Genomic DNA, 27,273 nt, shown 5'->3' with positions numbered 1-27,273 from the left:
CAATTCATTATTACAATGATCATTTTCAGCACAGTTAAAAATATACCTAAAATATAGCAGTAAAGTGCAAATAAACTGAATTTTCACTTCAAGTATATTTTTCTAGAATATATTGTTTAGAAAATATACTAAAGTACAATTATTTTAAAGTGTATTAAAACTTGTATTGTGAAAATAGGTAAAAGCATGATGCTAATATACTTCTAATACATTTAAAGATAGTAAAACATTTTGTTAGTATATTTGCAATGTACTATTTAAAAAAAAAACCACAGAGGCGTTCCCAGGCAAGCCGGATTTAATTTTTAAATGAAAGATATATTTCTATATTTAATAAAGTAAAGCCTACTTTTTTTTTTTCATTAGAGATTGTTTATTCTTAGCACCCCCATGAAAAAAAATCCTGGAGCCGCCACTGCAGCCACCAGATCAACATTCTTGTACTTTGTTCACTGATCAGAGTCAAACCTTTTAAACTGAGCATGCTGTTGGGTTTCAACACACCCATGTGCTCAGATAAATAACTGATCTTCAGATATGACAGAGTTCCTAAAGACTACAGACCTTACTCTGAATAGACACCATATTTAATTTTACGTCAGTGAAAACTAAGCTATAAAGGGATGTATAGAATATACAGGAAAGACAAATAGATCTGACAAAAAAAAACATTAGCACACAAAGGAGCAAAATTTGAGTTTTGACTAGTCTAAGTCCACTAATCCATGACTAGTCCAAGAGTGTGTTATATGTATGTGTATGTGTATATATACACACACATATACATATACATTCACACACACACTTCTGGGTTGACCAGAACGTAGGCTCACTATTCATGGGTTTCATCAGGTCCCTTTCCACAGGTGTATAAAATCAAGCACCTAGATTATGAATGCAGACTGCATTGTGCTTGATTAATACACCTGTGGAAAGGGACCGGATGAAATCCATGAATTGGCCGACGCTGGTCATGTGTGCGATGCTGGCCAATAGTGAGCCTACGTTCTGACGTACAACACAGAAGCGCTGCGCTGTTACACTACGTGAACTCACTCAGAGGCCCACACAGAGGAAAATTAATAGTTGAATAAAGTCGTTATTTTTGTTGTTTTTTGCGCAGAAAAAGTATTCTCGTCGCTTGATAAACTTATGTTTGAGCCACTGTAGTCACTTGGACTATTTTAAACATTGTCTTTACTAACTTTCTGGGCCGGCAAGTTTCAATTACATAGAAGCCTATGGAGGAGTGAGACAGCTCTCAGATTTCTTCAACAATATCTTAATTTGTGTCCCGAAGACGAACGAAGGTCTTACGGGGTTGGAACAACATGAGGATGAGTAATTACTGACAGAATTTTCATTTTTGGGTGAACTATCCCTTTAAGTTAACTATAATAACCGTGATATATACAGTATATAGGGATGGCAAAACAAAATCAAATTAAAAGTACACATTTATGTATGTATTTGAATGAATTAATATATTTGCATTTTCATATACATTCAGTTTTTAACTTATAATTTTTTTACTTGATATTGTTTTGCTATCACTATTTAATCTCACATTATATGTTGTATTATTTTACAACTTGGAGATAAGAACTTGATTCAAAATCTTTAAGGTCACAAGACACTGTTAAAAATCGGATTTTTTTTTCATTGCTTTTGCTTAAATTATTAATCACTTGTTTATAATAATATTTTTGGCCAGACGAAGTTAGACAGAGCATTGAAAAAGTCATTTTTATTGCTTTCCTGACTTTGCCTCAAGGTTGTTAAAAGAGTTAACCAAACAAAGTGTTGAATGATCAAAAGAGAGATCGATTAAGAAATAAATTGTACCTGACAGACAGTATATCATCCTGAACGTCTATTCCACACAGCCTTTTCATTTGAATCGAATTCAATGTTTATACAAAGGCACATCAATGTTTGTTCGAAAATCTAAGTATTTAATAAAATAAAGAATTGAGTTGCTTTATGAAAGTAAAACTTAATCCCATGTGCCATCCTGGCATAATTCAGCATTCTAAAAAAAATCCTAGTCTCAACTTTCTGTATCGTCCCACTCACCCAGAGTTTAACAGGCAGCGTGACCAGCAGCAGCAGCAGAGCGGCCCCAGTGCAGAACAAATCAATGAGTACTAATAAGACAGACATTTGACTAGCGCCGTGACCATTACACCGAGCGGGACAGACTCTTACCTTCAGACTGTTGTAGGCCAGGTCTGCATTTATATCCTCCTCTGACGTGGAGCTCTTGGGCTCATTACCCTGTTAGATAAAATAAAAAATAAAAAAAGATGTAAACACAAGCTGACTGATAAAGCAGAGGACCATGCTGTTGCAAGTACAGATGAGGGACCATCAGAAAAGATAACTGGAGTTTATGACCGGTCGATTATGTTGCAACCTACATCCAAAATGTGGGAACTGTGAACCTGAATGACTGCTTAACAACACAAAGATCTGTTGCTACAAACATCATGAGAGCAGGAAGAGAAGAGTATAAAGACAATAACAATCAGCAAATACTGATTATTTAAGATTATTTTGATTAATGCATACATTCACTACATTAAAAACCCTATCAAATGATTAGACGGTCAGTTTTCTTTCCTGTGTTGACATATTTCCAGTTAAGGCCAATGGATCTTTGATAAATGTCTTAAAATATATAGCTAAAGAAGAGAGTAATTATTATTATTTTATTTTGTACAGTATTTTACAATGTTTGTTATGTTTGGTTTTATTTTCTGTTTTGTTTCATTGGCAACTGTGAGATGAGAATGAAAGCAAAGCAGACATGACAAATACACATGCCTTGCGTTGGCTCAGTTCCTCTACTTTTTCTAGATTGGTCTGCAGCCTCTTTCTTTCCTGCTCCAGCTCTCGCACACGCTTCTGTAATTTCATGAAAACACTGAGGTCCATGGCGGCCTTCTCTATGCCCATCTCCTGCAGGAAGACAAATCATATTAATGCTCATCCTGAGGTACACCCTTTACAAAACCTGTTGTTGTATGTCAGCAGATTCAGCCAAATAGCTTTACCTCCACCTGCTGGATGGTGTCATCAGTGTCTCCTGCCTCTGACATACTGATGGAGGGGTAGTTGGAGTCCGAGCCCAGACTGCTCTGGTTAGAGGGGATCCTCCGGTGACCGGGATGGAACTAAAGTGTGTAAAAACCCATGTTAAAAACAACAACAAAAACAAAGTTCCAGAAGTTTAGACTCGGTCAGACTATTACCTTCATGGAGGACATGTCCTCCTGCAGGTTTTCGTATCTCTGCTCCAGTCTGGAATATTCTTTCACCAAGTTCTGATATCGTTGCCTCTCGTCGTCCAGTTCCACCTGCAGGCGGCTCTCTTTCTGAGACACATCACTTGCCTGACCTGAGAGACACAACACAGGCATTCAGACACAGGAAATAAACAATGAGCCAGACGACATGCTGCTCCTATTCCCTCGTATTTTGCTTGTATCCACTTTCACGAGCTTGAGTATTTTTGTATTATGTGTGAACAACATATATTTCTCATAATCTAGGTCTCTAAAGTATCTCAGGGTATGAAAAACTGAAACCTCTTTTGATCCATTTTAGATGTGAGGTCTCTATATTACATTCACACTACAGGTTTTGCGTAACCATTTGACTTGAATATTATGCAATATAATATTGATGATGATAATACACCTTTTATTGATCTTCGGTTTGATTGATCAATAAAAGATCTTTATTACTCTGATGGAAGACCTTTCAGCGTCAATGTGTAGGTTACAATATGTTCTTCATTCTGTAATCTCAATAGAAATAAAACAAGGACCTTCTCTCATACTCTTCATTCACGATGCATATTATAACCGAAACAGCACTGTAGACTTGCATCAGATACTTCTCAACTGTACTCCATGTTGTTTATACAGTATGAAAGCCTCTAATCACATCCTTTGAACAGATTCTGAGAAAGCTATCAGGCGTATGGCCTGATAGTGATTTGATGAAGCAGCCATCTATTAAACAGGCAATTTCAATTTAAGGAGATAAGTAGTATAATAAATTTGTGACATCGTATCCTTTGACCCTTTAGTTTGAAGGTCCATATCAGACATACTGGATAAAGAAGGTCCAACATTTAAAACTGCTTCTGTATTTCCCAAAAATGTTTGAATGTTCCCCCAATTTCCTTTGGTTTTCTTTAACTGTTATAGACCGTTGGTTATCTAATAATTTGATCTTATTTACCACATAAAAGCTTGATTGTGCCTCCAGCTTTAAATGTCCTATTCACTTGAACTGCAGAAGACTTATCTTTAAAGGGATAGTTCTCACACACAAAAAAACTAAATCATTTACTCACTGTTGTGTCGTTACAAACCCATGACTTTCTGTCTTCTACGGAACACAAAATAAATGATTTTGAAGAATGTTTCAATTGTTTTTGTCAATACAATGAATGTTAATGGGGTCCAAAACAACACTGAATGGATTCCATTGACATTGTATGGACAATATGTTGGAAACATTCCTCAAAACATTTTTTTTTTGTTCGGGCAGAACAAACAAAGTCATTTTGAATGACATGAGGGTAACCTCAATGGAATAATATCCTCTTTAGATACAGTAGGTCGAAGAGACAGAAAAAGTCAAACCAGAAGCGAAAGGTCTGAGATTAAAAAAATTCTGCTTCCTACTCAAAAAGCTCTAACAAAACAAACTGTTAAAAGTCTGCAAAAACAATCACTACATTCATAACAGCGCGTTGAACAACGTAAACAGCATGGATAGCAGAACAGCACTAAGGAACAAGTGACATTTAACTAATAAAAAGCGTATTGAGACCAAACCTCGGGTTTCAAATAGCATTCTCGCATGTGAACAGGCTTGCTACAATGGTCAGCTTTTAGTTGTGCAGGTAAAGAAGCAGTGTCACATTCCTCCTCTGAAATCCAATATATTTTCTGTCTCTCTCGTCCCACTTCTGCACACAGACCCTCTTGTGCGTCAAACAAAACCAGCCCAGCCCTCCAGGCAAGTCACACATCCTCTCACTCCTCATACCCCTTCCTCCAGATGCTTTGAGTGTGTGTGAATCTGTGAAGCGTGAAACTTACCCTGAGTGGAGGACTGGATTTTGCGGTTCATCTCTTCTTTCTCCTTCTTCAAAAGCGTGTTCTCTTTCTCCAGCTCCTCTACCCTCTACACACAAAAAAGAAAGAAAAGTCACACGACTCTTTCAGCTCAAACCATCAGATAAACAAGCAAGTTTAACTGTAAGAAAGCAAATTTGAATGAAATATACTAGGATCAATACGTTTGAGATGTTTGTATATTTGTATGCATGTTTGTACAAAATATAAATTATATTATCAGCAAGTCAATTTCAGAGAAAAGCTGAATTAAAATAATGAATTATTATTTCAGAATGTCTCACTAATTGATGTGTCCCCTTTTGGGCATATATATATTCCTATATACTATAACAAAAGTTTGGGGGTCAGTAAAAAAAAAAGAAGAATTTAATACTTTTATTCCGCAAGGATTAAACTAATCAAAAGTAACAGTAAATACATTTATAAAGTTACAAAAGGTTTTTGTTTCAAATAAATTCTGATCTTTTGAACTTTAAATTCATCAAAAAATCCAGAAAAAAATATTAAGCAGAACTGTTTTCAACATTGATAATAATAAGATGTTTCTTGAGCAGCACATCATCATATTAGAATGATTTCTGTAGGACACTGAGGACTGAAGTAAAGATGCTGAAAATTCAGCTTTGTCATCACAGGAATAAATTACATTGTAAATATATATAAATAATATATTAAATTAGAATTTCACCAAATTACTTTTTCACAGCTATGGCGATCATGTGAGACATTAAGAGACATACATACATATACATATATATACATATACATATATACATATATATATACACACACGCAAGCACGCACACATATACACATGTATATATATTCATATACATATGTATTTGTATGTGTTTGCATTACAAGATATTAAAAAATTATGAATATAAACGTAATGAATTGAGTGCATCACTAATCTTTAAGTCTATTAATTATAATTTAGATTATTTCTAATTACTGTAATTTATATTTATAATTTACTTTATCTTACTGTAATTAACTCTGTCTTTATTTTATCTAACAATCAAAACAAGAGGGAGATGATCACATTATGTCACATTAAACACACACTAGCTGATTATGTCATTTCAAAAGACCTTTTGTGAGCTAGTCAAAGCTCTTAAACAATTTCCATGCATTATTCAATTTTCTTGTGGGTGACAGACATTAGTTATGTAACAGCTGCCCTGTTATGAAAGCCAGAGTGTAATTTTTTTGTGTGGAAACTGAAAAGCTAAATGCATTGATCTATTTTTGTAACATTCAACCATTAACCCCAAGACAATTTAAATGAAACCTACAGAAATAAGAAAAACTACATGAGACAAAAATATACTAAAAATGGCAGCCAACATCGATTAGGCATCCTTTCTCACCTGTTGGAGCCCTTGCTTCTCGTTGCTGAACTCCTCCTCTATCTGCTTCCTCTGGGCGTTGGCTTCCTGAAGCTCCGCCCTCAACTTCTCAAGCTCTTCCTGCAGTGATGCCACCGGAGTGCCAGCGGCCTGCCGACTGCGAAGGGTCTCCAGCTCCTTCTGGAGCTTATTGACCTCTGATCCCAGAGCAACGTTAGCAACAGCCAGCTGCTCTTTCTGATTTTTATAATCTTGCGACTGTAAAGAAAAGGAGATAGCTGCTTAACATAATGCCAGTTTGTTTTGGTGACTGTAATCATGTATGCATCCTATTATCTTCCTGTACCTGGTTATCCATCTTCTTCTGAAGCTGCACGATCTTGTTCTCCATTCCGACATTGAGGTTTTTAAAGTGTTCGGCCGAACGGGCCTCTATCTTGAGCTGTTTGAGCTGACGAATGGCACGTACGCGACGGTAAAAACACTGGATGACAATGGCAGAATATCGGGCATGGAGATACTTCTTCCTCACAAGCCAACCACGGACGGTCTTCTGTATGATAATGGCTTTGTGATGAAGCAGGAACTGTAAAAGACAGAAAATGCAACTTAAAACTGTGCTTTAAAGAAACAACACGGAGAGAGTGAAACACAAGATAAAGTGCAGTGCAGTACCTCCTGATATAACCTGCGTATGAACATGCCCCGGGCGAACGCTTGAATGGTGATCACAGCCCCACGGATCCTCAGATAGTCCCGTCTAACTTGTACCATCCGGTACTGCTTCTGACAGATAAGTGTTGCTCGGGTCAGGCGAAGCATCTCTGCGTGTCTGAGAGACAGTGAAAGAACACAAGTTGTTAGGAAAGTTAAAAAAGGGCCAGTGAAGTTCAAGCTAAGAGCCGTTTACTTAAACACTCACCTGCGTGCCAAGTAACCCCGGCCATATCTCTGCAGAGTGATGGCAGATTTGCGGATCTTGCGGTACTGAATTCTCTGCAGCCATCCTCGCACGGTCTTCTGGATCTTAATGCAGGCATAGCGGAACTTATCGGCTCGGAGCTTCTCCAGATAGGCCACCTGCCCGGCCCTGAAGAAAATCTTTGTCTTTCCAAATTGGAACTTATCTGGATCCTGAAGGAGAAATTTAATAAAAAGTCACAATTAAAAGGCTTATTAATGATAATTATACTTGAATAAACAGTAATAAAATATTTGTCATGGTGAAGATGCTATTTTGTACAAGCAGAAGCAGTAGGTGTTAAAATGTCAAAATGAAATTTTTTGCAAAATCTGCATTCATTGATATAACAAATACATGACAGTTCAAAATTTTGGGGTTGGTGAGTTTTTTTCATGTTTTTGAAAGTCTGCTCACAGAGTCTTAAAAATCTTACAGACCCCAAACTTTTGTTAGAATGTATTTATGAAATATTTAAAATTCTTAATATAGGTTGCACTTTATTTTACAGTACATGCACTTACTGTACGTGTATTTACCTAAGAAAGTACAGGGTAATATAAGGCAACTACATTGGTTAAAGGAACACTCCACCGTTTTTTTAAATAGGGCTTATTCACTTTCTTTCCTACATTTAGATAGGTGGGCAAATGAATTTTTGTCTCAGTGCATGCATTGTTTTAGTTTGACAGGGTCGGCGCTAGCTTAGCTTAGCACAACGAATGGAATCCTTTGTTGCCAGCTAGCATGTCCTGAGTAAAAGTGATATAAAATTTTTTAAAAACCCACCTAATTACTTCTTGTGGCCTGCGTATTCACAACAAGTACAAATAGTGATGCAGATTAACACTAGGCGATTTCCTAGGCAGATATTGACTTATATATTAAGGACTATATTAGGGGGAAGCACAGGCGAAGCACTGCTACTTGGGCGTGATATCTCTGCGGCCAAGTAGCAGTGCTTCGCCTGTGCTTCCCCCTAATATAGTCCCAAGTCAATATCTGCATAGGAAATCGTCTAGTGTTAATCTGCATCGCTATTTGTACTTGTTGTGAATATGCAGGCCACAAGAAGTAATTAGGTGGGTTTTTAAATTTTTTTATATCACTTTTACTCAGGACATGCTAACTGGCAACAAAGGATTCCATTCATTATGCTAAGCTAAGCTAGCGCCGACCCTGTCAAACTAAAACAATGCATGCACTGAGACAAAAATGCATTTGCCCACCTATCTAAATGTAGGAAAGAAGGTGAATAAGCCCTATTTCAAAAAACGGTGGAGTGTTCCTTTAAGGTTACAGTAGGTTTAAGGGTAGGTTCTGGGTTAATACCTAGTTATTACAGTTATTGCAATCACTATAATAAGTACATAGTATGTACATTCGGAACAGAACTGTAAAATAAAGTGCTACTGAAATATGGTCTGAGCTTATCTACTTTTTTAAACACTGAGGCAATACCGTGGTATTAGAACCCAATACAATGGTATTAATGAGCTTTAAAAAAAACTGGGGTAATTGTTCAGACAAACATGGTATTACCACAATACCAGAATGAGAGCGAACATTATGCGAACAACTTACATTTGAGCTTCTAGCACCGTTATCTTACCTTGACCAAGGTCTCCAGCAGGTTCTTACAGACCTGCTTCTTATCCCCAATGGTCAGGTCCTTTTTTGTCATGAGCACCCGATATCTGCTGAAGAAATCTGGATAGGTCCACCTAAGAAACGACATCAGATGTAATGAGGAAATGATATTAAATACACTTGTATTCAGTTTGATTTCTGTAATCATTATTAAAATCGCTTCAGAATGATTATGGAATTTCATCTTCAACTATTTTAAGGAGAACATGAGGTTCATAAGTAGAGGACAGACTGATGGAGAAAAGGAAGCTGAAGACAGGGGCCCTGAAGCACAATAAAATAATCTGTAGATCTGTTACCTGGATGGATAGCCAGCGGCACTGATGCGGATGGTCTCGAGAACTCCACATGCTCGCAGTTGCTGAACAGCTCTACTAGAATCAAATCTAGAGAAAGCAAGAAATCAGCCAAAGGAGTGAGGGATCTTAACAAAAACCAACACAAGATGATCTAGACGTTTTTTTTCTGGGTACAAAACTTGTCACACCACAGGAGATTTGGGGCGTTATCTAGACCTACCGGATCTTTCTCTTGAGCATAGAGCACATCTCCCGTGAGAGAGGCATTGGGAGGCTGCAGTCCACTCTGGGACTGAAGGCAGTCTGACTCAAAACTCTGTGACTGTGTGTTCACAACCTTAAGAGCATGTGACTGACAAAACCCTCTCAATTTAGCATCCTTGAAGGACATCCTTTGTGCTCAGGAATTCGCAGAGGGCACAAACAGAGCCAAACAAGACCCTACCCTTTCTCAGATTTGTGAATTTTACAAGAAAAATAAGTAAACAAATACATTGATTATGATAGATTGTAGATGTAGATGTTTATTATCGTATTATCTTATTTTCCAAGATCTAAATTTGGGCGAAACATTAATTTTTATCATAGTATTTGGAATAGACAGGTCAATGTTATCAGGTTTTCATTCACGCAAACACTTCAAGGGAAAAATAATTAACAGAAGTGTTAAATCAGCAAGAATTTTGCAAATGGGAAGCACTTCTACTGATTTTGATCTAAGAGAACTAAGTCTAATTATTTTATATAACCTGATCGGCTAATTCTCAGAGGAGCTTTGATGCCTTTTTCTCAGAAGAAACTTACAGAGCAATTGAGGTCGATCAAATGTCACTGTACCAGCATGACTCTAATGTTCTCTGGCAGCTTAAATTAATTTGCTATACCTCGCTATTTATAGCCAAGATAAACTAGATAAGTTCTAATAGAAGAATAAAACTGAGGCAAAGAGACCAAACTTACACAAAGGATTCCTTAAAATCATTGGGCTTAATGCAGCGCACATAATGAGGGGTGGTAGCGTTCAGCGTTTCCATCAGAAGATGTAGAGAGTTCCTGAACTGTGAGGGAGAGAATTTTGTGAATCACCTCATCTTCATAATAAACACAGCTTCAGTGGATCCACCATCAAAACCTGGCCTTTGATACCAAGCCTCACCTGGGTGCCCACACTTTTCCTGTGCTCACGGTTGTGGCCTTTTAGAGCAGGTTTGGCGGCCCGGACGTTGATCCTGGAGGTCTTGCTGGCGGCTGAGGGAGCAGGATCTTTACCATCATGGAAGAGATCTGCAACCAGCTGGAACTGTACAAAACAAAGAAATTATATTTTTGTAGAGACACAAGAAGACAAGAATATTAATAAAAATTGTTATATTTGATTATATAAGTGTCACATGAAGAAACCTTAACTGCTTAAACTGAAAAAATGAATTTTCAGTGACATTACAGATGCATCACATCTTACATAAGAGGCATAAAAAACCCTTTTTTTATTCTAGCTAGACTAGTGTAAATTTGTATTCAACTCCAGCAGCACTTCAAAGCACTTTTAGAAGCCCTTTAAAATCCACTCCCTGAGCATCCACCGCAAGGCAGGTACACAGTGTGGTTCAATGCATTGCTAATACCATGATCCTGCCAAGTTTCAGCACTCTAAGACAGAATAGAGATGATATCATTAAACTGCTGTCACTATAGGTATGACACTAGATGACACTGATAAACAGAGATGCTAAAAAATAAAGTAAATACAAATTAAAGGTGTAAGTAGCAATGGTCTCACAAATTGCATCCCGATTACTTATATAAGTAGGCCCCTTTTGAACAGGGTTGTATAAAGTAATGAAATTAACATTTAATCATTTGTTATAAGTTAAAGCAAAAATCTGCCTCCGTATCCTGACTTTGAAAGGCTCTACACCATGGGCTATCACAATTTTACACTGAAATTGATTTCACTGGCTGTTTTAAATCAGCAAGACAGACAAAAATACTGTTTATTTTTAATAAATTGTCACCAGTGAAATATATCCTTAAAATTTTAACAAGTATTACATTTTAACATTAGTCAAGTAAAATAATAAGTACTTTATTATTTTATTTAATTAGAAAAAAATCCTCACATTCAAAACTAAAACGTTACCATTAGACCAGCGGTTCATACTTGACTTTTAAAGGAACACTCCGACTTTTTGGGACTTTAGCTTATTCACAGTATCCCCCAGAGTTAGATAAGTCCATACATACCTTTTTCATTTCTGTGCGTTCTGTAAGTGTTATTTGACGCACCCACCGCTAGCCTAGCTTAGCACAAAGACTGGATGTAAATGGATAAGGTAGCATACTAATCCCAATAAGTGACAAAATAATACAAACATTTTCCTATTTATGTGTTGTGATCTGTATAGTCACAGCGTGTACAAATAACAAGGCTATATGAGACAGAGACCATTTTTAATCGTATAAATACTGGGAACTATATTCTCACTAGGCGTAGGAGCACAGCTACTTGTCTCGTGTGCTGCGCTAATCACTCCGCCCAAGTAGCCACTCCGCCCAAGTAGCTGTGTGAATATACGCCCTACGCCTAGTGAGAATATAGTTCCCAGTATTTATACGATTAAAAATGGTCTCTGTCTCATATAGCCTTGTTATTTGTACACGCTGTGACTATACAGATCACAACACATAAATAGGAAAATGTTTGCATTATTTTGTCACTTATTGGGATTAGTATGCTACCTTATCCATTTACATCCAGTCTTTGTGCTAAGCTAGGCTAGCTGTGGGTGCGTCAAATAACACTTACAGAACGCACAGAAATGAAAAAGGTATGTATGGACTTATCTAACTCTGGAGGATACTGTGAATAAGCTAAAGTCCCAAAAAGTCAGAGTGTTCCTTTAAGTGATCGGTGGTAGATGTAAGACTGAAGTTATAGACATCACATAGACTATTTATTAAAACAGTAAAATATCATGTTTAATTATTTCTGTACAACCTAATTAATATGCATAAGTTAAACCTTCACTATTAACACAACAGTATTCCAACACTGTCGTGCAGGGAAGATCTTTAACTTGTAGATGCTGATGTGCTGGTGTCTTTAAATTAACTTAACTCAGATTCCAGCAAATTCTGTTGCCAAGAAACCTCAGGACAAAACATTACGAAAGAGAGAAGAGAGATCAGTATCGACAAAGACAATGGATATCCTATTAAATCTCAGTTAAGATGGATCTGGCTGTTCGAGTGATATACAGTGCTAGGTGTGGACAAGGTCAGGCCTCTGTTTGCCTGAAAACTTTAAGTCAATTAACTGCTTAAACAGGTCAGAGAGCAAAACATTAGCTAAAGTGTGATTTCAATCATGCAAACTTGAGGAAGAATGAAGTATAAACAGAAGCTCGGCTGGACAGGGAAGAGTAACATAACTGAGCTGAGCTAAATATACTAAGGATATTGCCTTGAATTAATAATAACAAATTGTCAAATCCAAAAATGTTTGATTTTATGATAAGAAACTGTTAATTATATTCATATTCATTATATTTAGTTCATGAAAATGTTATTATATTTAATATAATAGTTAATATTATTGTTATTATTAATGAACTTTCTATTCTTTTGCAATTTTAAAACATAATATTTGAATCTTACCAAAAATACCCATTGCTCACCTTACTGGCCTTGAGGATGTTTATCTGCTCCTCATAAACAGTGTCTCTGTTCTTCTCCAGGAAGCCGTCACACTGATATTCAACCTGCCAGGGATGACATAATGTCACAAGTTTAACTCGAACATCAGTGCCACACTCAAAATAACTTGCTACCTAATTTGTGTGACCCAAAACTGGCATGGAGAAGAATCAGCCATTTTTGTTGCATTCATCATGCATTATTAACACAATCATTTGTGTTGTGTAACAAAGTTCCTCACAAGTTGGGTTTCAGTGAGCAGATGTGCCCTAAAAACCCAGCTGTGCAACACACACATTTATAATATCCACAAAAAGTATGCATGTCACTCAAGTTCAATTTCGGATCAGTCATCTAGGCAGTATAAGGCCTGGTTTCACAGACAGGGCTGAAATTAAGCCAGGATTAGGCCTTAGCTCAATTAGGGCATTTAAGAAGCTTTTTTAAATGTGCCTTAGAAAAAAAACCTCTTTAAGTGTGCATCTTAAAACAAAACAATGGCACTGACATTTTTAAAGCTCATTCAGTTAAAACAGCTCAAACATGCATTTTAGTCTGGGACTAGGCATAAGCCTCATCCTTAAAACCGGGGGAAATGTTCTGTTAAAGGGTTCAAATCAATTGGGTTTACAATTTATAGCATAAAAGCCTGGTTTAGAGTTTCAAGCTGTTAATGATTGGATTGGTGACATCATTATAGCACTTAACTCCTTAATAAAAGCTGAACCCACCTTATCTGCAAAGTGGACCACAATGAAAGACCTGTTGGACATCCTAGGCTTTTCGAAATGCCCGCTGCTTGAATGCTTGCTGTACAGCTTCTGCGCCCAGTTTTGATCTGTTCCTTTGGGAACCTGTCAGATGCAGAAAAGAAAAATTCTGTGAACTGAAAACATTATTTGGGTTACCTGTAGCAGAAATAGCATGTTCACTCTTTTGAAGCTGCTCCGGTTCCTACTCAACAACTTCAAAGAGCGGGGGTGTTTAAAACTAAATTAGATGCTCTGTTCTACAGGTCTGCGTGGGATGGAGTTTTCTTAAACTCCTTCTTTCTTAAAGGAAGCTTTTTTTTTAAAATGTGCCTTAGAAAAAAACATTACTGGTGTGCATCTTAAAACAAAACAATGGCACTGACATTTTAAGATATGTCAGTGCAAATTGCTTTCAGTCAAAACAGCTCAAACATGCATTTTAGTCTGGGACGTCATTAGAGCACTTGGAGTTTTCCAATCGACTCCCACAAGATTATCTAACACTCCCACCCACTTCCGCCAAGATATTTTAGATTTGATCTCACTCTAAACTTTACCGTTTTATCCCGTTCCTTCCCGCAAAAGCCTGTAGTAAGAGGTCTACACTGATTTTTCCCTTTAGATTCTGTCTTGTTCTGGTGTCTATAGGCTAGGTTTTCCCATTTCCCCACACACACACACACACACACACACACACACACACACACACACACACACACACACACACACACACACACACACACACACACACACACACACACACACACACACACACACACACACACACACACACACACACACACACACACACACACACACACACACACACACACACACCTCAAGTTGTTTAGGCAACATGCCTTTCAAAATCTTTTTATCAACTTTTTTCCACTGCTCAGGCTCACCTTACACTCCTCATCAAGAAGGTCCAGGATACCAAGCTTGGCTTCAATGAGGTCAATGCACGGCTGGTTATCATAGAAATCAATAAGTGTCCAGGGGATCTGCTCCTTCATATACTCTTCTTGCTCCAGTTTAAACACATGCTGAGTGACAGATTATGTATATATATATTAGGTAAATCCATCAAACACATGAAACTTGTTGCAACTAAATACAGCCAAGAGTCACAAACACATAGATCATTTCTGTTATGCATTACATTTATGAACATGAAATGAATATGCTTTGTTGTTATTGAATGAAATATTTAGTTACTGTATAAACTATATAATTCGAAATGCAATTCTAAAATGATGTCACTTCGTGGAAGATGACTTCATTAAGGAACTGGCTTTTGTTAGTTAAACTACCATTATAATGTTATTATAATGTTATTATTATAAAATGTTGTCTAATATATAAAAAAATGATAAGATGGATGGCTAAATAATACACAGCAGCTGTAAGTGTTTAAAACTAATATGCTTTGTTCAGCAATTTGTTGTGAAAACTCTTTAATTTATTGTTTAATATTTAAAGAATATTTTTATTATTATTATTTAACAAATAATATATCATTTAAAATAATATAATATAAAACATTTATTATTAAAATGAAACTAATATGTTTTTTTAACCTTAAAAAAATAGAGAATATATTTTATTAGAATTATAATATTTATCCAGTATATTATGATATATAAGATAGCAAAGCAGAAGTGACTCAAATGGCCCTAAACATGGATCTAGAGATCCTCTATTACTGACCGAGTTGAACTGTTGCTGTAGTTTCTCATTGGCATAGTTAATACAGAACTGCTCAAAGCTGTTGATCTCAAATGTTTCAAATCTGTTGAGAGATGAAGACATGTTAACATTGAATGAAAACAAACTGAACACCTTCTGCACTTCTCTCTGCATCCTATAGCTTGGCACTTCTCTGCTTATTTACTCTAGTGCTGATCAATAAGTTCCCTTATTTGAGGAAGCAATTAGTCCCATGGCCAAAAAGGCTTATAAGCAAATGCTGACTCTAAAAACTCAATGAGGTTTCTGCTAAGGGAAGGTCAAAACATGAAAGACAGTTTCCTGTGGCCCACAGAGACATATTACCCTACCGTACTGTATATAAGAACCCAGGGAGCTAAGTTTCCAAATCTTTACAAGTATGCCCTCTCATAATCACAAGCATTACCCGTAGATATCCAGCACCCCGATGAATGAGTGCTGTTTAGTGGATGTATGCAAGGCCTTATTGACGTGCTCCACAATCCAGTCAAAGAGATGGGCGTAAATGTGTTTGGCCAGGGCATCTCGGGCGTTGACCGCCTGGGCGTACGGCATGTTCTTCACGTAGGTCTCGGCAGTGGTCACCAGCTTCCTGCGGCACAGCCAGTGCTCCATCTGCTCCTGTTCTATACCGAGCAGCTGACAGAAATGATGCAGATAAGTGTCGTCTCTCTGCAGGTGAAAAAAAGAGATCGTGATTGCTAAGGCAAGTGAAGAATAGTCATCGGTTTAATGCTTATATGCTAAAACAAACAACATGCAACAAAACACACTGTTTGTCGTTTACTTACGGTGATATGGCAGGATTCTCCATCTCTCTCTGACACAATTTCCACGTTCCCCAGGTGCAAGATGGAGGCGATTACCTTAAAAATGCTCATTTGATGGTTCTCTTTCACACCTGCACAACACACAATCCAACCATGATAAATATTTAGGATCAACGCTCAGAATGGCTTTGGTATAATGTTGCAACTCCTTGGTTATTGTCATTTTTATAGCTGTATTCCTCACCAAGCATTGTAAGAGCTTCTCTTGTCTTCACAAGGTCCTCAGCATCATTAACACCCTCAATGAAAATGTTCTCACCGAGAGATGTGAAGGTAAAGTCTTCTGCGCTGGCTAAAACATGAGGGTGAATGGACAATTTGAATGAGCAAAACTTAAAGACCATCAGTGTTAGCAGTAGGCTTTAGGATCCAAAAATGCTAAATAAAATCAAAATATAGGTATTATTTATCCTAACTAATTTATCCTTATTAACCTAATAATGTTTTATATTACCTTAACTATTTTAAATGTAATTTATTTTTTTATTAAATTAAATTTGCATGTAAATATTTCATGAGAAAAACCCCAAATGAAGATAATTTAAGTCATTACAATAATTTGACAGACAAGTTGCATCGTGTCTCACAGAAAAATCATCATCTCGTGCCACGAGGACCAGATCTTTAAGACATATCTGTGACATTTCTGCCATTAAACTGTATATACCATCATACGGGAAGTAACCAAACCATCATTGTGTTCACTGGGTCACTTACACAAGGCAAGATCTTTAAACTCTGGCAGAGATGACGAAGCACAGAGCTGGTAGAAAATGTGGTAGTTCCTCTCTTCCTCAGCCTGCAGAAACATTGACGTTCAGCACATGGAAAAGCACAAGGGGCTACGATTAAATCTTAAAGCCTCCTTCCGGTGTGAGACGCACCTGAAATACTACTCTGGACTTCTCCAGCAGATACGTTCGCATGTTGGCACCGATGATGTGATATCTCCTATCAAAGCCAATCTCAATGTATTTCCCAAAGCGGCTGCTGTTGTCATTGCGGGTGGTTTTTGCATTTCCAATGGCCTGCACAGAAGAGGAAAAAAAGAGTGTTAATCATGGTTGACTCACTTTTTGGTTGGTATAAGCTGGAACAGGAGGTTATCAAATGACTGATCCATAATAGAACATAAGGGTGGAGAGTTTCATAACAGAGGGTGTAACATGTTTGAAGAGGCATAAACCTAAAATCCCGTTTGCAGCATCATTTAGAACAAGTAATTACTGTGATTTCAGATTATTTGTTTGTCTGAGCCGGGATGTTATGAGTCACCTTTAGTATTAGTATCTCTAGGTTTGCATCCTAAGAGATCCTTCTATCACCAGTGCTCATTTCCACTGTAATGATATCTCTAAATTGACTGTGAGATTTGGCCACTCTCATTGGCACACAGATTATCTTCCTGAAGGGCACACAAGCCAGCTCTGCTCTTATCTGTTCACACAGGCCTGCCGATTCTTGGGTTTCATTTCGCAGCTTAAGTGTGCCAGTGCCACAATGAGATGGAGTGATGAGAGAAGGGAGGGCACCTTTACAGCCGCTGCACACTTTGGAAGTACTTGGTGGCACAAGTTTATGAAATTGAACACTGATTATTCTGGTAATGTGTCTGAATTAAGTGGTTCACAACTCATTGACATTATCTGGAGACCTGGGTCGTTTTTCTCTCAATAATTATTAAATACAGGAGTGTCAAGGCATACCTCCATGATGGGGCTGGAGGCCAGTACTTTCTCTTCAATGCTGGTGTCATTTGCTGAACCTCCCACAGTGGCAAAAAAGCGCATGGCATACTTTGCCGAAACTGTTTTACCGGCTCCAGACTCGCCACTCACGATTATCGACTGGTTCTTCTCATCTCTGCAGGAAAAAAGTTCAGGTTTACATACAGAATCAGTGTCTATATGAATACCTGAGATGATATACATGATAAATAAGTGTATTCACCAATCAAATGGTGCTTACAGAAAAGGGAGGTCTATGAAACATGTTATGATGCATGATGCAATCTGATGCTCTTATAAAAGAAAATCAAAATAAAGAGTACGACAGGCCTTGGAAAATTTTGATTTTTCTCTGGTCCCAAAATATGAGAGGATCAGAATAATTAATTTTTCAAGTGTGACAATTTTTTTGTAAAAAATGAATGAAATTGTGTAACTGAATTTGTTATCATATGCAAATACTTTTGATATTAAATAACTTAAATTACAAAATATAATATATAAATGTTAAATATATGTTTTGAGTATATATATATATATATATGTGTGTGTGTGTGTGTGTGTGTGTGTGTGTGTGTGTGTGTGTGTGTGTGTGTGTGTGTGTGTGTGTGTGTGTTGGAACCTCACAAGGTTCCAGGATGGCCTTTGTACACAATGACTAAAACAAGAGGAAGCTGGCTGAGAGATTTTATTATGTTTTTAACAAAGGAAAGTGTATGATTTACAGTCACATTTTGTCAGCTGCAGACATTTTGTCATGACTGCAGTTAACATTCTCCAATACTCTGACATCTCCAATCAAAACCACACCAGTTGCCGCTGGTCGGACTTTAACAGAGTCTGTATGCACTAGACCTGGATTTCCTCCTTCGCCTGAGCTTATTTTGGGACTTCAGCATTACACCAGTCATTAAGAAGTCACGATGTCTCGGCATGGGATGTTTAGCTCAAGCTTAAACCTGATGTGCAAATGGTTTTGTCTTTTGTTTCAAGCGACAAAAAAAACATATAAATACAAAGGTTCAAAGAATGATGCTGCGTGCACTGTGATTATCTGCCCACTCTATCCATTATTAAATCGAGTGGAACTTTCAGATTACTCACAGCTTTCAAAGCGCATGCTGTCATTCCCTGTTTACGGCCAGTGAAAATCACTGCTCTGAAACCAGAGCTTTTTTACAAAACAACAGAGCTGAACCAACAGCTTCATCATTTATTTGATGCAAATAACTTATTAAACTCTTCTTGAGAAATGCTTAATAAATCATCGATAGTCACATAAAAATCATAAGATGAGATGACAGTAATCCAGGGTGGCTTTAACTACAAAAAGAGTTCTCTAAAAAAAGAGAGAAGTATTACAAATAAAATAATACCTACTAAAATAGCAGGTGCAGTATTATCATATTTCTAATACTATTTTGAATGTAATGGTACACTAGTGTTCTAAAGGTTGGAATATGTATGATTTTTTTAAAGTTTTTTTTTTTTAAAGAAGTCTCACCAAGACTGCATTTATTTGATGAAAATACAGTAACAACAGTAATATTGTGAAATATTATTACATTTTAAAATAATTGTTTTCTACTTCGATATACTTTAAATTGTAATTTATTTTTATTTACTGTGATGGCAAAGCTGATTTGTCAGCATCATCACTCCAGTCTTCAGAAATCATTCTAATATGCTGAATTGATTTTTTTTTATTCTTTTCAATATTGAAAACAGTTGCTGCTACCTAATATTATTGCAGAACCCATGATACTTTTTTCAGGATTCTTCGATGAATAGAAAGTTCAAAAGAACAGCATTTATTTGAAACAAAAATCTTTTGTAACATTATAAATGTCTTTACTATAGCTTTTGATCAATTTAATGTGTCCCTGCTGAATAAAAGTATTATTTCTTTTTAAAAAAAACCTTAACTGGCCCCAAACTTTTCAACCATATTGTATATTATAGTGAAATTATTAAAAACATTTATTTCTATAAAATTAGTCAATCAGGAACAATGTATTTTTGAGTGTGTTGATGTTTTATGAGGGGTTTTTTTTTTGGAGAGAGGGGGTGGGGTTAAATTTATCACAATGAAATTTAGCAAAACGACTGAAACCACTTAATAGCACCTTGAACAAATAAACTTAATTAGCCTGTCATCTTATAAGACAATGAAAAACAAGCACAGACCTGGCCATCTGTTTGTACGCTTCCTCTGCCACAGCAAATATATGAGGGTCCATGTCCCCCATATTCTGGCCGCTGTACGCATTGATGACTTCTTCTCCATAGATCTGCAGTTGCTCGTACGGGTTGATGGCCACCAGAACAATCCCTGAGGAGAGATTTACACCAGGTTTACACCTACAACTGTGCAACACAGTTAATACACAGAATCGCATTATTAAATCAGACAAAATCATGATGATACAGATAAATGTTTAAATATTTGTTCATGACTATAATTATCATGTGACATCAATAATCAAATGATGTCGCAGCAAGCAAAATGACGTTAATGCGTGATGTGTCGTTCTAAAAGAGAGAACACAAAACAGACACACGTCTGTGAAAGTTAAAAGGAAGATAAAAGACATAAAACATAAAAGAGCAGTTATGAGTCAATAGGCATTGTTGTGACCTGACAGAGACGATAATGGGAATCATTCAGTCATTACAAAGCACAGCAGACCAGGAACCAACAATAAAACAAGACAAACAAGAGCTGGACGCTCTTTTGACAAGACCACAAATATCTGTTAGACCGTATGAACATGTCGTACTGTATATAAAACCGCAGATACGCTCTTCTTGATTGTCTAACAGGACACGTCATCCAGCGTTTGGGTTCAGACATACATTGCATAATGTGTCTAGGCTAATTCTCCAAAACAACTCAGAGGAAATCAACACACACCCACAAATAAAACACAATCCCAGAATTCCACAACCTATTAACATGGGTATGTTGTCATAGGGACAGAGTTACTAACAGAAACACTAAACGTGATGAGTGTAGACTGGACAGGTGTGTCTTTGTTACTCTCCAGTAAAGCCTGACCATGGAAACCTAATTACAACATTCACAGCTTCCCTACAATCAAAATTGGGGTAAAACTCTGTACAGTCATACATTCAACATTCAAAATCTGTGGGAGGGTAGAACAACAACTGAAGGAGTTTGGTATTTAAACATGTAATTTGAAGTCACTTAAACGTTATTATCTTAAATGGGTCCTATTATGCTTTTTCAATTTTAAACTTTAGTTAGTGTGTAATGTTGCTGTTTGAGCATAAAAAAGATCTGCAAGGTTACAAAGCTCAAAGTCCACTCCAAAGGGAGATTTGTTTTGAATCCCCTCTCCAAGAACTACAACAAAAAGTCAAATGTTACTCATTTAAAGAATTCCCACCCACAGATTGTGCAAAAAAAGGGACGAGGCCTGGCTGAGCTGCATTAGAGAATTCAGTGTTGTCGCTGTGTCAAAGAGACGCTTTTTTCCACCCTGTTTCCAAAACTCATTTGTTTGACCTTCCTACGACTGACGAACTAAGAGAGGTTAAAACTTATTTTAAACACTGTGCCTGAACATTATAACCCCAATGTTTATCTGTGTGCTGCACATTTTACCGAGAACAGCTTCCAGACAATGCAGGCTATACGCACAAAAGCTCCTCCTGAAATAGAGCAGTTCCCACTTTGTTCGGGACAATCTGTTGTTTGTGGATCATAAATTGAAAGTATGTCTTATTATTTTTTGTTGCGTTTTCTACTAACATTTCAAATTGTACGTTTTATGTTGTTGCTACGATGTAAACAAAGAGCAAAGCTTTGCCTCCCCTCGCCTGCTAGCCAACATAGTGTTGATTAAGTGTTTACTGTAGCTTTTGTAAGCTCTCACTTTTGTTCACTGTCCCATAGGAAAATTAACCATGGTTTTATGATCAATTACTGTTTTTATTTCCATAGTTTTCTGTGAAATCCGTGCTTGCAAAGTCTGTGCATGAAATCCGTTCTGCACGAACCTAGTCTGAATCAGGCTTGAATTGGTTTGAAATTGACGGCATCCTTAATATTTACACCTGAGCAGATGAAACTCGTGGTTATGGTAAGGGGCGTGACATTTCCCGAACACGCTGTAAGTGGTACCAATCACAACACACTGGGCCAGCTAACCAATCACAGCACATTTCGTATTTCAGAAGGAGGAGCTTCATCGAAACAGTAACTCAATGGTGTGCTCGAGCCAGACTGGGGAGAGAGGAACTGTAATATTGTAAAATATGTGAAAAATAATGTGTTTTTTAAACAATCAAGCATGAAAGCCTATTCTAGTACACCCCATAAACAAAATCAAGACTTCGTAAAAGGGCATAATAGGACCCCTTTAATAATCTAATTATCTTAATAATTAAAAAATTAGAGAAGTCAATATATAGAGACAAGGATGGCTTATGACATTTATAAAAATGCTAGAATAAAAAAAAAATCTAAACTATATGATTAAATGATGCATTGTAATATATTGTTTTATTCATTTCAATAAATGTTTTATCTATTCAAAACATTCTATCTATCTGTCTGTCTGTCTATCTGTCTATCTATCTATCTATCTATCTATCTATCTATCTATCTATCTATCTCTCTGCTCATCACTACATTAAATCAGAAACATTCTCTTCAAAACACATAGAAACACGACTTACCACAGTAAGTGTAAATGTGATTGGACTCGAGGAAGCGGACCTTGAGGTTGTGGAGCACAGCAGGCTCGTGGAGGTAGCTGAGAGCAGTGAGGTCATTCTCTCCTACCAGAATATCAGGATTCCGAAGAAATGGAAGAGGATTGTCTTTGGGACCAATTGAATATTCTAACGTCTAGGAATAGAGACAGCAATGCCATTAAGCAGAAACAGTAGATTAGAAATCGATTGGATTCAAACCACAATGTGAAATAACTTTGAAGGCTTCAATAATCAAAAAGTATCTTTTGGCAGACTGAGAGTGTTTGTAATGCAGTGCAGGCACAAGAGCTTCAATAAGTCATGCTGATCTTTATTTCATCTACTGGTTTATTCAGGTTTCCCCAACATTGTTTTTTTGATAATACACATGGGAATATGGCGTACAACCTCCCCTCTAAGGGCCTGCACTTCTTACACACCAAAACATGATCAATGATTCATACAACACACTTTCCTCAGTGCTGTGAAACCCAAACGAATGCAGGAAACATTAAGATCTAGTTATCTGGTTTAGTTCACAACTGCTGTGTCACGACAGATTTTAAACCCAGCATGGTTCAGTCTGCTTAAAATCACTAATTAATCCAATTTTAACTGAATGAAACTCTTAGGCTTTGTCCAGATAGGCAGCATAAATATGATTATTTTTTCCAGTTTTTTTTTTTTATACAAATTCCCAACCCATTTCATAAACTATGAGTGCATTTTTCTATTTGTTATTTGAAGGTCAAATTGTCAAATTCCTTTGACGTGTGTGTGTGTGTGTGTGTGTGTGTGTGTGTATGTATGTGTATATATATATATGTGTGTGTATGTGTATATATATATATATATATATATATATATACACATACATACATATATAATTAATATTTAATATTAATATAATCATTATATTAATATAATTAATATTTGAATATTATGAATATTTTGGTAACAGAATATAAATCTGTATCTGTTACCCCACTAGGATCAATAAAGAAGTCAGCAGATCAATAATAGCAGATCTGTAAATTAAGTCACAAAGATTGGGTTTGGAAAGCAAATCCGATTAATCTGCAGTGTGAACCATAAGACTCTCTAATAAAAATCACATTACAGAATAAACATATGATTGGGTGAAAGAAGGGGAGGGTGTATGCTCACCGATTCATCTTCTAATTTGAGGTGAAGCACTGAGTCTCCCTCCTTATAATCCTTGACGATTTCAGCCGACCTCCAGACATCATCTGGGTCAGGGATCCAAACCCGGGTGTACTGAAAAACACAGATAAAAACCATGTTTAAATAAAAAGCAAGACAAACATCAAACAAGACATCACATATTAAACATAATCTAAACATACACAACAATCATGGTTTCTAGGGCTGGGAGAAAAATCGATTCACCTAGGTTACTGGTATCACAAAAAAAAAAAAAAAAAAAAAAAATTACGATTTTAAAATCGATTTTTTATTACAGAATCGATATTAATTCAAATTAAATTGCTTTATTTTTGCCCTTGCTTATAGATGAGGTTGACAGAAGTTAGCCACTTTAGTTTCAACAGAGGATGAAATGTGTCATTATCTTGTGTTGAGTGACGTAATATAAGTGGAAAGCATCGTGAGACTCAATGCATTGAAAAGCCCTCGCGAGGCTACTCATATGCTGAAAGAGTTATAAGACAGTAGAGCTGCACGATTCATCTTTAAAAGACTGTGATCTCGATTAAAACACCCACGCCATCTTCCATTTCGTCTGTCAATTAAACCTTTGACAAAATCATATCGCAACATTCAAATCTGTGTTGGCGCTGCCGTTGACCCAGAGAGAGTTGTCATGAAACAGCAGTCTTTTCCTCATAGTATCATTATTTCTGTGATACAACAGTTCAAATTATCACAGAAGTACTGGGATAAAAGTTTAAAGTTCAAATATAAACACTGATGTCTATGATAGCGAAAGAGTATATCAGCTTTTGATAAAAACTTGGTGCTTAAAAATAACACATTTATCGATTACATTGTTTCGCCACAAGGTGGCGACAAGTGACTGTTAAAAAATGAATTTGTTATTGAATCATTTATTAAAAAGAATGTAGTAACTTACTGTATGGTGCTTCTATAAGTCAGAAAAATGTGATGAATTGTTTTTGTAAATATGACTCATCTTATGTTTAAATAAATAAATAAAAGGTGCAATATCAAATCGCATTACTTGTAGATTAGCAATTCTTAAAAATGTTTTTAAAAAAATGTAATAATTTTTTTATTTTTATCGCAATACATATCATATCGCCACCCAAGTATCGTGATAATATCGAATCGGGAGATAGGTGTATCGTCCCAGCCCTAATGGTTTCACTTATCCATGAGGACAACGACCCAAGCGGTCATTCATCTTCTCATAATAAAGAATAAAGCTGAATACAGAAGTATACAGCTCCAGTGCTTTTATCAGCAGAATCTGTATATAATTGGAGGATCAGCAGTACAGGCAGAGAGTTCAGAAATAAATTGAACCGCAGTGGGATGTACGCAGACTGTGTAGAATTTGCCATATCCTTCAAATAAAATGCTGGAAGATTACTCAAATGAAAAGCGTATGCGTCTGAGGTTTTCTACCCTGAAAAATGATACAGTATGTGGCTTTTCACACTTGACACTTAACATTCTAAAGCAGCATCGTTTCATATTGCAAAAATTCTGGAGCTCTAGAGAAGGGCTTCTTAACCCCAGGTAAAAAGCTGTGCAAAACTACACAAGTATTAAAAGCAGCGTGAAAAGCCTGATGTTTGAAACATCTACTGGACGTATTAAAGTAGCATTATTCTATCACATAGTCTTAGTTAGTAGCCTAGCTGGATAACTTTTCATCCATCATGACCCAGAGAGAGGTCTGAGGTACCCATTGGAGATGGATTCTCATCCAGTTAGCATTGAGGTTTAGCCAAGGTATTAAAGGTAGTGTAGGCAATTTCCAACAGGCTAGTAATAGCAAGCTAGCTTTGAAAGAACAAGATCCCACCCTCCCTTTAGAGCGTCTCCAAAGCCACGCCTCCTTCGAACAGATTCAGCAGATTCTGCAAAGCGTCACGAGATGAGAGACGGCGTTAAATTACCTCATGTCTCAAAGCACATGACATTACAATAACAATGAACGTAAACAACTTACAGAGCTCTAGTTGTACCACCTGACTGCTGCAGATTCATTTCAGCATTGTTAGTGTTGACATAGAAACGCATAAATCCGAGTCTGAGGACGTGAGCTCCGGGTAGAACGTCATGGGTTGCCATCTCGTATATGGTTACGACATGGTGTGAACGTAGCATAAGCTTGATGTTTTGGTTCAGGAGGAACTGTAAAAGGCGCTCGGTGACTGCCTGTCTACAACTCTGCATTGCCTTACAGAACGAACTGATGACGTGTGATGTCTGCGTGGAGGGATGGAAATAGATGTTAACTAGCAGGTAGGACACCGTATCGTTGCATTCGGTCCTGAGACTTCCACAGAAAATATATGAACATATTTTAATATTTAGACCATTTCTATGGATTGCTATCAGGATGTGAAGAGACTTTCAACCAGTATAACAAAAAATGTTTATAAAACAAATTGCCAACCCTACCTATATATAAAAAAAGAGAGATTCAGGAATCAAAGAAAAATAAGATACTACTGAATGATGAACCATTGTGTCTTCTGCTCCAAGTGATGCACAATGCCTCGATGTTTGTGTGTTAGTGATAAACTGAACACAAGTTGAAAGCTTAGCCTTAGAGTATGTAATGAGAGTGAGCTGTTATCAATCCTGAAGGCAGTTAGAAGTCAACTTCCGCTGGCGGTCTGTGTGCCTTTGTGTGTGTAAAGTACACGGCTTTCGACCTTCAAAAAAATCCACAAAAGAAACTAAGTGGGTATAAGCCGCTTAAAGAGCCACACGTTTATTAGAAGCACATTCAGTTGCTAAATCCACCACAACTCTGCATGATCAGCCTTAACAGATTCTTAACTAAAAAATCATGCTCTCAAATTAAGCAGCAAACTAGTCAAACACTGCTGTAAAGTCCTCAGTGTTCAAGCTAGAACCAGGATGAATAATATAAGGGATAGCCTAGTTCACCCAAAAATGAAATTTCTGTCACCATTTACTCTTCCTTGTGTCGTTCCAAACTTGTATGACTTTCTTTCTTTAAGTGTAATCCACATACAGCACATTTTGCAGTATTTCAATCACCAAAAGCAAAGGGATAAAACAACAACAACAAAAAAAAACACTTAAAGTGCCTTAAAGGGATGGTTCAGAGTAAAATCAACCTAGGGTCCTCTGCACCATGACCTCGAGCCAAACACCCCCCCAGAAGCATTTTTTCCCTTGGTCGAACATTA

General features: G+C 36.9%; 1 protein-coding gene across 3 annotated transcripts in view; it reads right to left on the bottom strand.

The window, feature by feature from the left end:
- The window catches only part of myo5b (myosin VB), a 56,711-nt gene that overhangs the window by 13,356 nt on the left and 16,082 nt on the right, over positions 1-27,273 (bottom strand). For all 3 annotated transcript variants that reach the window (XM_082140942.1, XM_082140940.1, XM_082140941.1), the window contains exons 2-27: positions 24,047-24,157; positions 22,862-23,033; positions 20,345-20,489; positions 18,137-18,293; positions 17,315-17,458; positions 17,148-17,229; positions 16,615-16,722; positions 16,392-16,501; positions 16,007-16,272; positions 15,580-15,661; positions 14,775-14,915; positions 13,849-13,971; positions 13,099-13,182; positions 10,578-10,721; positions 10,382-10,479; positions 9,422-9,508; positions 9,085-9,196; positions 7,434-7,645; positions 7,187-7,343; positions 6,858-7,097; positions 6,533-6,769; positions 5,121-5,205; positions 3,255-3,400; positions 3,057-3,176; positions 2,827-2,961; positions 2,209-2,277 (exon numbers count right to left, since the gene is read on the bottom strand). In XM_082140942.1, coding sequence (XP_081997068.1) covers positions 2,209-2,277; positions 2,827-2,961; positions 3,057-3,176; positions 3,255-3,400; positions 5,121-5,205; positions 6,533-6,769; positions 6,858-7,097; positions 7,187-7,343; positions 7,434-7,645; positions 9,085-9,196; positions 9,422-9,508; positions 10,382-10,479; positions 10,578-10,721; positions 13,099-13,182; positions 13,849-13,971; positions 14,775-14,915; positions 15,580-15,661; positions 16,007-16,272; positions 16,392-16,501; positions 16,615-16,722; positions 17,148-17,229; positions 17,315-17,458; positions 18,137-18,293; positions 20,345-20,489; positions 22,862-23,033; positions 24,047-24,157 — 3,567 coding nt within the window. The remainder of the gene's footprint in view (positions 1-2,208; positions 2,278-2,826; positions 2,962-3,056; positions 3,177-3,254; positions 3,401-5,120; positions 5,206-6,532; positions 6,770-6,857; positions 7,098-7,186; positions 7,344-7,433; positions 7,646-9,084; positions 9,197-9,421; positions 9,509-10,381; positions 10,480-10,577; positions 10,722-13,098; positions 13,183-13,848; positions 13,972-14,774; positions 14,916-15,579; positions 15,662-16,006; positions 16,273-16,391; positions 16,502-16,614; positions 16,723-17,147; positions 17,230-17,314; positions 17,459-18,136; positions 18,294-20,344; positions 20,490-22,861; positions 23,034-24,046; positions 24,158-27,273) is intronic.

The sequence above is a fragment of the Leuciscus leuciscus genome, assembly GCF_965113295.1.
Source record: "Leuciscus leuciscus genome assembly, chromosome: 16".
In the NCBI taxonomy this organism is placed as follows: domain Eukaryota; kingdom Metazoa; phylum Chordata; class Actinopteri; order Cypriniformes; family Leuciscidae; genus Leuciscus; species Leuciscus leuciscus.
Note: the sequence above shows the minus strand (reverse complement) of the source record. Positions and strands in the feature narration are given on the sequence as shown.